A 13,112-nucleotide genomic window follows, 5' to 3' on the forward strand; every position below is an offset into this window, starting at 1 on the left:
TGGTGGGTGGTGACCTGGTCCACGCTCAGCACGGTGGTGGCGCGTGGTGGCGAGCTTCAGGGCCCAGTGCTGAGCAGTGATAGTGGTTGTGGTGGTGGTGGTAGTGGTGGTGGTGGTGGTTGTGGTGGTGGTGACTGGTCCACGCTCAGCACGGTGGTGGCTGCGTGGGGCGAGCTTCAGGGCCCAGTGCTTGAAGTGATAGTGGTTGTGGTGGGGTGGTAGTGGTGGTGGTGGTGGTGTGGTGGTGGTGGTGGTGACTGGTCCAGCTCAGCACGGTGGTGGCTGCGTTGGTGGCGATTCAGGGCCCAGTGCTTGAGCGGAGTGATAGTGGGTTGGTGGTAGTGTGGTGGTGGTGGTTGTGGTGGTGGTGGTGGTGACCTGGTCCACGCTCAGCACGGTGGTGGCTGCGTTGGTGGCGAGCTTCAGGGCCCAGTGCTTGAGCAGTGATAGGGTTGTGGTGGTGGTGGTAGGGTGGTGGTGGTGGTTGTGATGTGGTGGTGGGTGGTGACCTGGTCCAACGCTCAGCACGGTGGTTGCTGCGGTTGGTGGCGAGCTTCAGGGCCCAGTGCTGAGCAGTGATAGTGGTTGTGGTGGTGGTGGTAGTGGTGGTGGTGGTGGTGTGGTGGTGGTGGTGGTGACCTGGTCCACGCTCAGCACGGTGGTGGCTGCGTTTGGTGGCGAGCTTCAGGGCCCAGTGCTTGAGCAGTGATAGTGGTTGTGGTGGTGGTGGTAGTGGTGGTGGTGGTGGTTGTGGTGGTGGGGTGGTGACCTGGTCCACGCTCAGCACGGTGTTGGCTGCGTTGGTGGCGAGCTTCAGGGCCCAGTGCTTGAGCAGTGATAGTGGTTGTGGTGGTGGTGGTAGTGGTGGTGGTGGTGGTTGTGGTGGTGGTGGTGGTGACCTGTGTCCACGCTCAGCAACGGTGGTGGCTGCGTTGGTGGCGAGCTTCAGGGCCCAGTGCTTGAGCAGTGATAGTGGGTTGTGGTGGTGGTGGTAGTGGTGGTGGTGGTGGTTGTGATAGTGGTGGTGGTGGTGACCTGGTCCACGCTCAGCACGGTGGTGGCTGCGTTGGTGGCGAGCTTCAGGGCCCAGTGCTTGAGCAGTGATAGTGGTTGTGGTGGTGGTGGTAGTGGTGGTGGTGGTGGTTGTGGTGGTGGTGGTGGTGACCTGGTCCACGCTCAGCACGGTGGTGGCTGCGTTGGTGGCGAGCTCAGGCCCAGTGTGAGCAGTGATAGTGGTTGGGTGGTGGTGGTAGGGGTGGTGGTGGTGTTGTGGGTGGTGGTGGTGACCGGTCCACGCTCAGCACGGTGGTGGCTGCGTGGTGGCGAGCTCAGGGCCCAGTGCTTGAGCAGTGATAGGGTTGTGGTGGTGGTGGTAGTGGTGGTGGTGGTGGTTGTGGTGGTGGTGGTGGTGACCTGGTCCACGCTCAGCACGGTGGTGGCTGCGTGGTGGCGAGCTTCAGGGCCCAGTTGCTTGAGCAGTGATAGTGGTTGGTGGTGGTGTAGTGGTGGTGGTGGTGGTTGTGGTGGTGGTGGTGGTGGTGACCTGGTCCACGCTCAGCACGGTGGTGGCTGCGTGGTGGCGAGCTTCAGGGCCCCAGTGCTTGAGCAGTGATAGTGGTTGTGGTGGTGTGGTAGTGGTGGTGGTGGTGGTTGTGCTAGTGGTGGTGGTGGTGACTGGTCCACGCTCAGCACGGTGGTGGCTGCGTTGGTGGCGAGCTTCAGGGCCAGTGCTTGAGCAGTGATAGTGGTTGTGGTGGTGGTGGTAGTGGTGGTGGTGGTGGTTGTGATAGTGGTGGTGGTGGTGACTGGTTCCAACGCTCAGCACGGTGGTGGCTGCGTTGGTGGCGAGCCTTCAGGGCCCAGTGCTTGAGCAGTGATAGTGGTTTGGGTGGTGGTGGTGGTGGTGGTGGTGGTTGTGGTGGTGGTGGTGGTGACCTGGTCCACGCTCAGCACGGTGGTGGCTGCGTTGGTGGCGAGCTTCAGGGCCCAGTGCTTGAGCAGTGATAGTGGTTGTGGTGGTGGTGGTAGTGGTGGTGGTGGTGGTTGTGGTGGTGGTGGTGGTGACCTGGTCCACGCTCAGCACGGTGGTGGCTGCGTTGGTGGCGAGCTTCAGGGCCCAGTGCTTGAGCAGTGATAGTGGTTGTTGGTGGTGTGGTTGGTGGTGGTGGTGGTTGTGGTGGTGGTGGTGGTGACCTGGTCCACGCTCAGCACGGTGGTGGCTGCGTTGGTGGCGAGCTTCAGGGCCCAGTGCTTGAGCAGTGATAGTGGTTGTGGTGGTGGTGGTAGTGGTGGTGGTGGTGGTTGTGGTGGTGGTGGTGGTGACCTGGTCCACGCTCAGCACGGTGGTGGCTGCGTTGGTGGCGAGCTTCAGGGCCCAGTGCTTGAGCAGTGATAGTGGTTGTGGTGGTGGTGGTAGTGGTGGTGGTGGTGGTTGTGGTGGTGGTGGTGGTGACCTGGTCCACGCTCAGCACGGTGGTGGCTGCGTTGGTGGCGAGCTTCAGGGCCCAGTGCTTGAGCAGTTGATAGTGGTTGTGGTGGTGGTGGTAGTGGTGGTGGTGGTGGTTGTGTGGTGGTGTGGTGGTGACCTGGTCCACGCTCAGCACGGTGGTGGCTGCGTTGGTGGCGAGCTTCAGGGCCCAGTGCTTGAGCAGTGATAGTGGTTGTGGTGGTTGGTGGTAGTGGTGGTGGTGGTGGTTGTGGGGTGGTGGTGGTGACCTGGTCCACGCTCAGCACGGTGGTGGCTGCGTTGGTGGCGAGCTTCAGGGCCCAGTGCTTGAGCAGTGATAGTGGTTGTGGTGGTGGTGGTAGTGGTGGTGGTGGTGGTTGTGGTGGTGGTGGTGGTGACCTGGTCCACGCTCAGCACGGTGGTGGCTGCGTTGGTGGCGAGCTTCAGGGCCCAGTGCTTGAGCAGTGATAGTGGTTGTGGTGGTGGTGGTAGTGGTGGTGGTGGTGGTTGTGGTGGTGGTGGTGGTGACCTGGTCCAAGCTCAGCACGGTGGTGGCTGCGTTGGTGGCGAGCTTCAGGGCCCAGTGCTTGAGCAGTGATAGTGGTTGTGGTGGTGGTGGTAGTGGTGGTGGTGGTGGTTGTGGTGGTGGTGGTGGTGACCTGGTCCACGCTCAGCACGGTGGTGGCTGCGTTGGTGGCGAGCTTCAGGGCCCAGTGCTTGAGCAGTGATAGTGGTTGTGGTGGTGGTGGTAGTGGTGGTGGTGGTGGTTGTGGTGGTGGTGGTGGTGACCTGGTCCACGCTCAGCACGGGTGGTGGCTGCGTTGGTGGCGAGCTTCAGGGCCCAGTGCTTGAGCAGTGATAGTGGTTGTGGTGGTGGTGGTAGTGGTGGTGGTGGTGGTTGTGGTGGTGGTGGTGGTGACCTGGTCCACGCTCAGCACGGTGGTGGCTGCGTTGGTGGCGAGCTTCAGGGCCCAGTGCTGAGCAGTGATAGTGGTTGTGGTGGTGGTGGTAGTGGTGGTGGTGGTGGTTGTGGTGGTGGTGGTGGTGACCTGGTCCACGCTCAGCACGGTGGTGGCTGCGTTGGTGGCGAGCTTCAGGGCCCAGTGCTTGAGCAGTGATAGTGGTTGTGGTGGTGGTGGTAGTGGTGGTGGTGGTGGTTGTGGTGGTGGTGGTGGTGACCTGGTCCACGCTCAGCACGGTGGTGGCTGCGTTGGTGGCGAGCTTCAGGGCCCAGTGCTTGAGCAGTGATAGTGGTTGTGGTGGTGTGGTAGTGGTGGTGGTGGTGGTTGTGGTGGTGGTGGTGGTGACCTGGTCCACGCTCAGCACGGTGGTGGCTGCGTTGGTGGCGAGCTTCAGGGCCCAGTGCTTGAGCAGTGATAGTGGTTGTGGTGGTGGTGGTAGTGGTGGTGGTGGTGGTTGTGGTGGTGGTGGTGGTGACCTGGTCCACGCTCAGCACGGTGGTGGCTGCATGGTGGCGAGCTTCAGGGCCCAGTGCTTGAGCAGCAGCGGCTCCAGGATGCCGGCCACGTTCGCGTCCAACACCTTGGCGCCCTCTCCCTACACACACAGGCAAAGGTCCCCCGTGTAGCCTCAGCAGACTGTAGGGGCAAGTGCTGTTAGTAGTAGCTACCTACACAGACAAAGGTCCCCCGTGTAGCCTCAGCAGACTGTAGGGGCAAGTGCTGTTAGTAGTAGCTACCTACACAGGCACAGGTCCCCATGTAGCCTCAACAGACTGTAGGGGCAAGTGCTGTTAGTAGTAGCTACCTACACAGGCAAAGATCCCCCGCGTAGCCTGTAACAGGCTGTAGGGGCAAGTGCTGTTAGCGAGTAGCACCTATGAAGGCCGGCACGGCACACGAGGGGGTGGGTGGCCAGCACCACGCCCGGCCGCCTTTGTCTCCCCAGTGCTAGCGATGTTTACTTCACACTGCACCAGGTACTCATTTGTGGCTGAGTCGACCTTGGGGAGGCCCGGGACCGGTTCAGATAATCGGTGGTGGTGGTGATAGTGGTGGTGGTGATAGTGGTGGTGGTGAGTGGTGGTGGTGGTGATAGTGGTGGTTGTGATAGTGGTGGTGGTGATAGTGGTGGTGGTGATTCTGGTGATAGCGGTGGTGGTGATAGCGGTGGTGATAGTGGCGGTGATAGTGGCGGTGGTGGTGATTCTGGTGATAGCGCTGGTGGTGATAGCGCTGGTGGTGGTGATGATAGTGGTGGTGACAGCGCTAGAGGTGGTGATAGTGGTGGTGGTGATAGTTGTGGTGATAGAGGTGGTGATGATGTTGGCGGTGACAGCGCAAGCTAGCTAGCTGTGCCGACGACGACGGTGGTGACAGTAGCCGGCGGCGGACAGTGCCGGGGATTCTCACCTCGATGTCGATGCCCACGCCGGGGCCGGTGACGCCGGCGTCGCCGGTGCCGGCGGTGCCGCCGGGCGCGCCGTGCTGGTGTGCGGCGTAGAGCAGCGACAGCACCTCGTTGGCCTTGGCGCCGGCGTTCTCTGCCAGCGCCCGCGGCACAGACTCCAGCGCCACCGCAAACTTCCTGATGGCGTACTGGTCCAGCCCGGGACTCGCCTGCACACACCACACACACGCAGACACGCACGCACACAGACACACAGATACACACACAGACACACACACACACACAGACACACAGATACACACACAGACACACACACACACACAGACACACAGATACACACACAGACACACACACAGACACACACACAGGACACACAGATACATACACAGACACACACACAGACACACACACAGACACACAGATACACAGACACACACACACAGACACACAGATACACACACAGACACACACACAGACACACAGATACATACACAGACACACACACAGACACACAGATACACAGACATGCACACACACACAGACACACACACAGACACACAGATACACACAGACACACACACAGACACACAGATACACACAGACACACACACACACACAGACACACAGACACACACACAGACACACAGATACACACAGACACACGCACAGACACACAGATACACACACAGACACACACACACACATACACACACAGACACACACACAGACACACACACACAGTGACACACACACAGACACACACACACAGTGACACACACACAGACACACACACAGACACACACACAGACACACACACCACACACACATAGACACACACACAGACACACACACACAGACACACACACACACAGACACACAGGTGAGTGGTGATTGGTCGTGGTGAGTGGTCATGGTGAGTGAGTTGTCAGTGGGTGAGTGAGTGAGTGGTGGGTGAGTGAGTGGTGAGTGAGTGGTGAGTGGTGGTCGTGGTGAGTGGTGAGTGAGTGGTGAGTGAGTGGTGAGTGAGTGGTGAGTGAGTGGTGAGTGGTGGTGAGTGAGTGGGTGAGTGAGTGACTGAGTGGTCGTGGTGAGTGAGTGAGTGGTGAGTGAGTGAGTGATGAGTGAGTGGTGAGTGAGTGGTGGGTGAGTGAGTGGTGAGTGAGTGGTGAGTGAGTGGTGAGTGAGTGGTGAGTGAGTGGTGGTGAGTGGTGGGTGAGTGAGTGGTGAGTGAGTGAGTGGTGAGTGAGTGGTGAGTGAGTGGTGGGTGAGTGAGTGGTGAGTGAGTGGTGAGTGAGTGGTGGGGAGTGAGTGGTGAGTGAGTGAGTGGTGAGTGAGTGGTGAGTGAACCTCACCTCCCCGTATGCCGCTATCTGCTGGGCTAGCTCAATCTCCGTAGCGCCAGCGCCAGGCACCAGACGGCGATCCTGCAGCATCATCATCATTATCATCAACATCACATTATCATCAACATCACATTATCATCACATCACATCACAACATCATCATTATCACAACATCATCATCACAACACATTACATCATCATTAACATCATCATCAACATCATCATCATCATCACAACACATCATCATCATCAACATCATCAACATCATCATTACAACATCATCAACATCATCAACATCATCATTAACATCACAACATCATCATCATCATCACCTACAACATCATCATTACAACATCAACATCATCATCATCATCACATCATCATCACTTACAACATCATCATCACAACACACCAACATCATCATCATCACAACACATCATCATCATCAACATCATCATCATCACATCATTATCACTTACAACATCATCATCACAACACACCAACATCATCATCATCATCACCATCAACAACATCATCACCACAACACATCATCATCAACAGCAGCATCACATCATCAACATCATCACAACACATCACCACATCATCCGCTTCACAACGTCACAACATCAGCATAGCACCGTGGCGATGGTGGTGGTCGTGACGGTGGTAACGGTGGTGACGGTGGTGACGGTGAGTGAGTGAGTGAGTGGTGAGTGAGTGGTGAGTGAGTGGTGAGTGAGTGGTGAGCGAGTGGTGAGTGGTGAGTGAGTGAGTGGTGAGTGAGTGGTGAGTGAGTGGTGAGTGAGTGGTGAGTGAGTGAGTGGTGAGTGAGTGGTGAGTGAGTGAGTGAGTGGTGAGTGAGTGGTGAGTGAGTGAGTGGTGAGTGAGTGAGTGGTGAGTGGTGAGTGAGTGAGTGGTGAGTGGTGAGTGAGTGAGTGGTGAGTGAGTGAGTGAGTGGTGAGTGGTGAGTGGTGAGTGAGTGGTGAGTGAGTGAGTGGTGAGTGAGTGGTGAGTGAGTGGTGAGTGAGTGGTGAGTGAGTGGTGAGTGAGTGGGTGAGTGAGTGGTGAGTGAGTGGTGAGTGAGTGGTGAGCGAGTGGTGAGTGAGTGAGTGAATGAGTGAGTGGTGAGTGAGTGGTGAGTTAGTGAGTGGGTGGGTGGGTGAGTGAGTGGTGAGTGAGTGGTGAGTGAGTGGTGAGTGAGTGGTGAGTGAGTGAGTGGTGAGTGAGTGGTGAGTGAGTGGTGAGCGAGTGGTGAGTGAGTGAGTGAATGAGTGAGTGGTGAGTGAGTGGTGAGTGAGTGAGTGGTGAGCGTGTGTGGTGAGTGAGTGAGTGGTGAGTGAGTGGTGAGTGAGTGGTGAGTGAGTGGTGAGTGAGTGAGTGGTGAGTGAGTGGTGAGTGAGTGGTGAGTGAGTGAGTGGTGAGTGAGTGGTGAGTGAGTGGTGAGTGAGTGGTGAGTGAGTGGTGAGCGAGTGGTGAGTGAGTGAGTGAATGAGTGAGTGGTGAGTGAGTGGTGAGTGAGTGAGTGAGTGGTGAGCGTGTGTGGTGAGTGAGTGAGTGGTGAGTGAGTGGTGAGTGAGTGGTGAGTGAGTGGTGAGTGTTGCTCACCCGCAGGAGGACTTTGTACGAGTTCACTCCGTCGTCCACGGCTCTCTCCGCGTCGTCCATCACGTTCTCCGTGGCTCCACGCAGCAGCACCGTGGAGATGGCGCTCTCCTCCTTGTCTACTCACCACACACGCTCGCCACTCACTCACCACACTCACCACTCACTCACCACACTCACCACTCACTCACTCACCACCCACACTCACCACTCACCACACACTCACTCACCACTCACTCACTCACTCACCACTCACTCACCACACTCACCACTCACTCACCACACTCACCACTCACTCACTCACCACCCACACTCACCACTCACCACACACTCACTCACCACTCACTCACTCACTCACCACTCACTCACCACACTCACCACTCACTCACCACACTCACCACTCACTCTACTCACTCACCACACTACTCACTCACCACTCGCTCACCACTCGCTCACCACTCGCTCACCACTCGCTCACCACTCACTCACTCACTCACCACTCACTCACCACTCACTCACCACTCACTCACCACTCACTCACTCACCACTCACCAACCACTCACTCACCACTCGCTCACCACTCACCACTCACTCACCACTCACTCACTCACCACTCACTCACTCACCACTCACTCACCACTCACTCACTCACCACTCACTCACCACTCACTCACTCACCACTCACTCACTCACCACTCACTCACTCACCACTCACTCACTCACTCACCACCACACGCTCACCACTCACTCACCACTCACTCACTCACCACTCACTCACTCACTCACCACACACGCTCACCACTCACTCACCACTCACTCACTCACTCACCACTCACTCACCACTCACCCCTCACCACTCACTCACCACGCTCACCACGCTCACCACCCCTCACCACGCTCACCACACTCACCCCTCACCCCTCACCACGCTCACCCCTCACCCCTCACCACTCACTCACCACACTCACCACCCCTCACCCCTCACCACCCCTCACCCCTCACCACCCCTCACCCCACACTCACCACGCTCACTCACCACTCACTCACCACGCTCACCACGCTCACCACCCCCTCACCACGCTCACCACGCTCACCCCTCACCACACTCACCACGCTCACCCCTCACCCCTCACCACTCACTCACCACACTCACCACCCCTCACCACGCTCACCACACTCACCACCCCTCACCCCTCACCCCACACTCACTCACCACTCACCACTCACTCACCACGCTCACCACGCTCACCACCCCCTCACCACGCTCACCCCTCACCACACTCACCACTCACTCACCACGCTCACCCCTCACCCCACGCTCACCTTGCTTGAAGACGACCACCTGCGTGTCTCCCACCTCGTCAAGGTGGACGCTGTCACAGTGACCCAGATCATCCGCCGTGGGTGGAGTCTGCATCACCGGGGAGGAGGAGGTGGTGGAGGAGATGGTGGAGGATGAGGAGGTGGTAGCGGTGGTGGTGGTGGATGTGGTGATGGAGGAGGTGGTGGAGATGGTGGAGGATGAGGAGGTGGTAGCGGTGGTGGTGGTGCAGGAGGAGGACATGGAGGTGGTGGATGTGGTGGTGGAGGAGGTTGTGGTGGTGGATGATGTGGTGGAGGTGGTGGAGGAGGTGGAGGTTGTGGTGGTGGAGGTTGTGGTGGAGATGGTGGTGGATGTGGTGGTGGATGTGGTGGTGTAGAGATGGTGGTGGAGGAGGTGGATGTGGTGGTGATGGTGATGGATGTGGAGGTGATGGATGTGGTGGATGTAGTGGTGGAGGTGGAGGAGATGGTGGTGGATGTGGTGGAGGTGGTGGTGGCAGTGGTGGAGGAGATGGTGATGGCGGTGGTGGTGATGGTGGTGGAGATGGTGGTGGATGTAGTGGTGGAGATGGTGGTGGATATGGTAGAGGTAGTGGTGGAGGAGATGGTGGTGGATGTGGTGGAGGTAGTGGAGATGGTGGTGGATGTGGAGGTAGTGGTGGAGGGGATGGTGGTGATGGTGATAGTGGTGGAGATGGTGGTGGAGGTAGTGGTGGAGGTGGAGATGGTGGAGGATGTGGCAGAGGCTCCGCTGTCATCCCTCTCCAGCTGGGGGTGTCAATGAGTTCACTGGCAGCACTTGCCCCTAGAGCACCTGTGTGTGTGTGGGCTACACGGGGATCTTTTACTGTTAGGAACCAAGTGGACCAGCCACCAACAGAATATATCGTCCATCCGTTTGTCCGTGTAGCAACATCGCCCCCTACTGCAAACACTTGGCATGACCCTACAAAAACCGAGACCTAGGCCTCAAACTCTCCCTTCGTATAGTACCCCCCGGCGTGTGTGTGAAAGGGAGTTAATGTTTCACAATGTTACATTCCCTCATGTTTTTAAATAGCAACATTTACATTTAAAGCTTTTACATTAAAAACAAATCCCTACCCCCCCCCTCGTCGGCCAGGCCTGGGAATCTCTCCCCCGCTCGGAGTGTATTGGGCGGGGCTACGCGGGGCTACGCGGGGCTACGCGGGGCTGGGCGGGGCTACACGGGGCTGGGCGGGGCTACGCGGGGCTGGGCGGGGCTACACGGGGCTACGCGGGGCTACGCGGGGCTGGGCGGGGCTACGCGGGGCTGGGCGGGGCTACGCGGGGCTGGGCGGGGCTACACGGGGCTGGGCGGGGCTGGGCGGGGCTACGCGGGGCTGGGCGGGGCTACACGGGGCTACGCGGGGCTACGCGGGCTGGGCGGGGCTACACGGGGCTGGGCGGGGCTACGCGGGGCTGGGCGGGGCTACGCGGGGCTACGCGGGGCTGGGCGGGCTACACGGGGCTACGCGGGGCTACGCGGGGCTGGGCGGGGCTACGCGGGGCTGGGCGGGGCTGGGCGGGGCTGGGCGGGGCTGGGCGGGGCTACGCGGGGCTGGGCGGGGCTACGCGGGCTGGGCGGGGCTGGGCGGGGCTGGGCGGGGCTACGCGGGGCTGGGCGGGGCTACGCGGGGCTGGGCGGGGCTACGCGGGCTGGGCGGGGCTACGCGGGGCTGGGCGGGGCTACGCGGGGCTGGGCGGGGCTATGCGGGGCTACGCGGGGCTGGGCGGGGCTGGGCGGCGCAACGGCGGCAGGGGGCGTGGGTACGAGGTGGAGGGCGGGGCCACGGGGCATCCACTTATTGGCGGCCATTTTTAAATCCTTTATATTAAGTTCGCTTGCTTGCTTGCGTGCTTGCTTGCTTAGGACCGTGCAAATCTTTCGTTCGTGTTTTAACCCACTTCCCGTGATCCAATCGAGCTGACATTTTCCACACAGACTCGTTGTGCCAGACAATTAATGTTCGTGAAAAAAAATTCCCAAAATTTTACACTTTTTAGGCAAAAAAAAATGATTTTACATATATTCAAATAGAACTCATTCATCGCTTTGGCTGAACGTCAGAGTATAAGAGCCCAGAGCGTAACCCGTCCACAGGCCGTGGCGGAGTAGCGCAGTTGGTAGCGCCCTCGCTTCCCATGCCAAAGGTCGCGGGATCGATCCCCGCGTCCTCCACAGGCGAATATATTTTTAAATCCTTTATATTAAGTTCGCTGCCACGCATATAAAGGATTTATAGTGAAAAACTTAGTTTTTACGGGTTATACTTATTTGCCATTTCATTTTATTATAGCCATTCAATTGTTCGGTCCTACCAGCCCACCCCACAGGGTCCTGTTACTGGTAGGAACTAAGTGGACCAGCCTACAATAGATTATATCGTCCGTCCATCCGATGTGTAGCAACATCGCCCCCTACTGCAAACACTTGGCAGGACCCTACAAAAAACTTTAGACTCAGTGACGCTTTCCTGGCTAAACAAGTGTAATAATACATTATGTTTATATTCTTTGGTTATTCGTTCCTACCAGCCCACCCCGCAGGCTCCTGTTTATGTATGTGTGTGTCTTTGTCTCTGTGTGTCAATGTCTCTGTGTGTCTGCGTGTCTGCATGGCTGCATGTCTGTGTCTCTGTGTCTCTGTCTGCGTCTCTATGTGTGTGTCTGTGTGTGTGTGTCTCTGTGCATCTGTGTTTCTCTGCATGTGTCTCTGTGTCTCTGTGTTTCCTCTGCATGTGTCTCTGTGTGTGTGTCTCTGTGTTTCCTCTGCATGTGTCTCTGTGTGTGTGTCTCTGTGTTTCTCTGCATGTGTCTCTGTGTGTGTGTCTCTGTGTTTCTCTGCATGTGTCTCTGTGTGTGTGTCTCTGTGTTTCCTCTGCATGTGTCTCTGTGTGTGTGTCTCTGTGTTTCCTCTGCATGTGTCTCTGTGTGTGTGTCTCTGTGTTTCCTCTGCATGTGTCTCTGTGTGTGTCTCTCTGTGTCTCTGTTTGTCTCTCACCAGACGAGGTAGGACAGTGGCCCCAACCGTCTTGCTCAGTCGTCTTAGATCCCATTTGGAATTCAGCCTGGACACAGACACACACAGACACATACACACAGACACACACACAGACACACACACACACACAGACAGACACACAAACACACACACACAGACACACACACACATAGACAGACACACAGACACACACACACAGACACACACACACAGACAGACACACAGACACACACACAAAGACAAGTTATATAGACACAAAGACAAAGGTCCCCCGTGTAGCCTCTAACAGACTGTAGGGGCAAGTGCTGTTAGTAGTAGCGAGTAGCTACCTACACAAAGGTCCCCCGTGTAGCCTCTAGCAGACTGTAGGGGCAAGTGCTGTTAGTAGTAGCGAGAAGCTACCTACACAAAGGTCCCCCGTGTAGCCTCTAACAGACTGTAGGGGCAAGTGCTGTTAGTAGTAGCGAGAAGCTACCTACACAAAGGTCCCCCGTGTAGCCTCTAACAGACTGTAGGGGCAAGTGCTGTTAGTAGTAGCGAGAAGCTACCTACACAAAGGTCCCCCGTGTAGCCTCTAACAGACTGTAGGGGCAAGTGCTGTTAGTAGTAGCGAGTAGCTACCTACACAAAGGTCCCCCGTGTAGCCTCTAACAGACTGTAGGGGCAGGTGCTGTTAGTAGCAGCAGCAGCGCCTATGACGGCTACCGGCACTGTGGCTACACACACAGAGAGGGTGGCGGTGACGTCACCACGGCGCTTGTGCCAGGCTAGGTGCACTTTGAGGCCACATGAAGTGTCTAAGGCTCTCTGTTGGCAGGAGGTCACGGGACAGACCCAGCAGGTGCCATGGGTTGACTGCTGTGCCAGGCTAGGTGCAGGAGGAGGTCACAGGACAAACCCTGCAGGTGCAATGGGTTGACTGCTCTGCCAGGCTAGGTGCATGAGGAGGTCATGGGACAGACCCTGCAGGTGCCATGGGTTCACCAACTGAGATGACTGGCTG

At 57.6% G+C, this 13,112-nt stretch overlaps 1 protein-coding gene across 1 annotated transcript in view; it reads right to left on the reverse strand.

Moving 5' to 3' along the window:
• CCT8 (chaperonin containing TCP1 subunit 8) overlaps nt 1-12,210 on the reverse strand; it is a 26,330-nt gene extending 14,120 nt beyond the window's left edge. The window contains exons 1-5 of the mRNA XM_061547374.1: nt 12,110-12,210; nt 9,085-9,172; nt 7,765-7,880; nt 6,169-6,240; nt 4,819-5,025 (exon numbers count right to left, since the gene is read on the reverse strand). Coding sequence (XP_061403358.1) covers nt 4,819-5,025; nt 6,169-6,240; nt 7,765-7,880; nt 9,085-9,172; nt 12,110-12,202 — 576 coding nt within the window. The 5' untranslated portion in view covers nt 12,203-12,210. The remainder of the gene's footprint in view (nt 1-4,818; nt 5,026-6,168; nt 6,241-7,764; nt 7,881-9,084; nt 9,173-12,109) is intronic.
• Nucleotides 12,211-13,112: the final 902 nt, after the last annotated feature.

This window comes from Lethenteron reissneri, unplaced genomic scaffold, assembly GCF_015708825.2.
Source record: "Lethenteron reissneri isolate LAM-NWPU_2019-01 unplaced genomic scaffold, ASM1570882v1 scaffold_167, whole genome shotgun sequence".
In the NCBI taxonomy this organism is placed as follows: Eukaryota; Metazoa; Chordata; class Hyperoartia; order Petromyzontiformes; family Petromyzontidae; genus Lethenteron; species Lethenteron reissneri.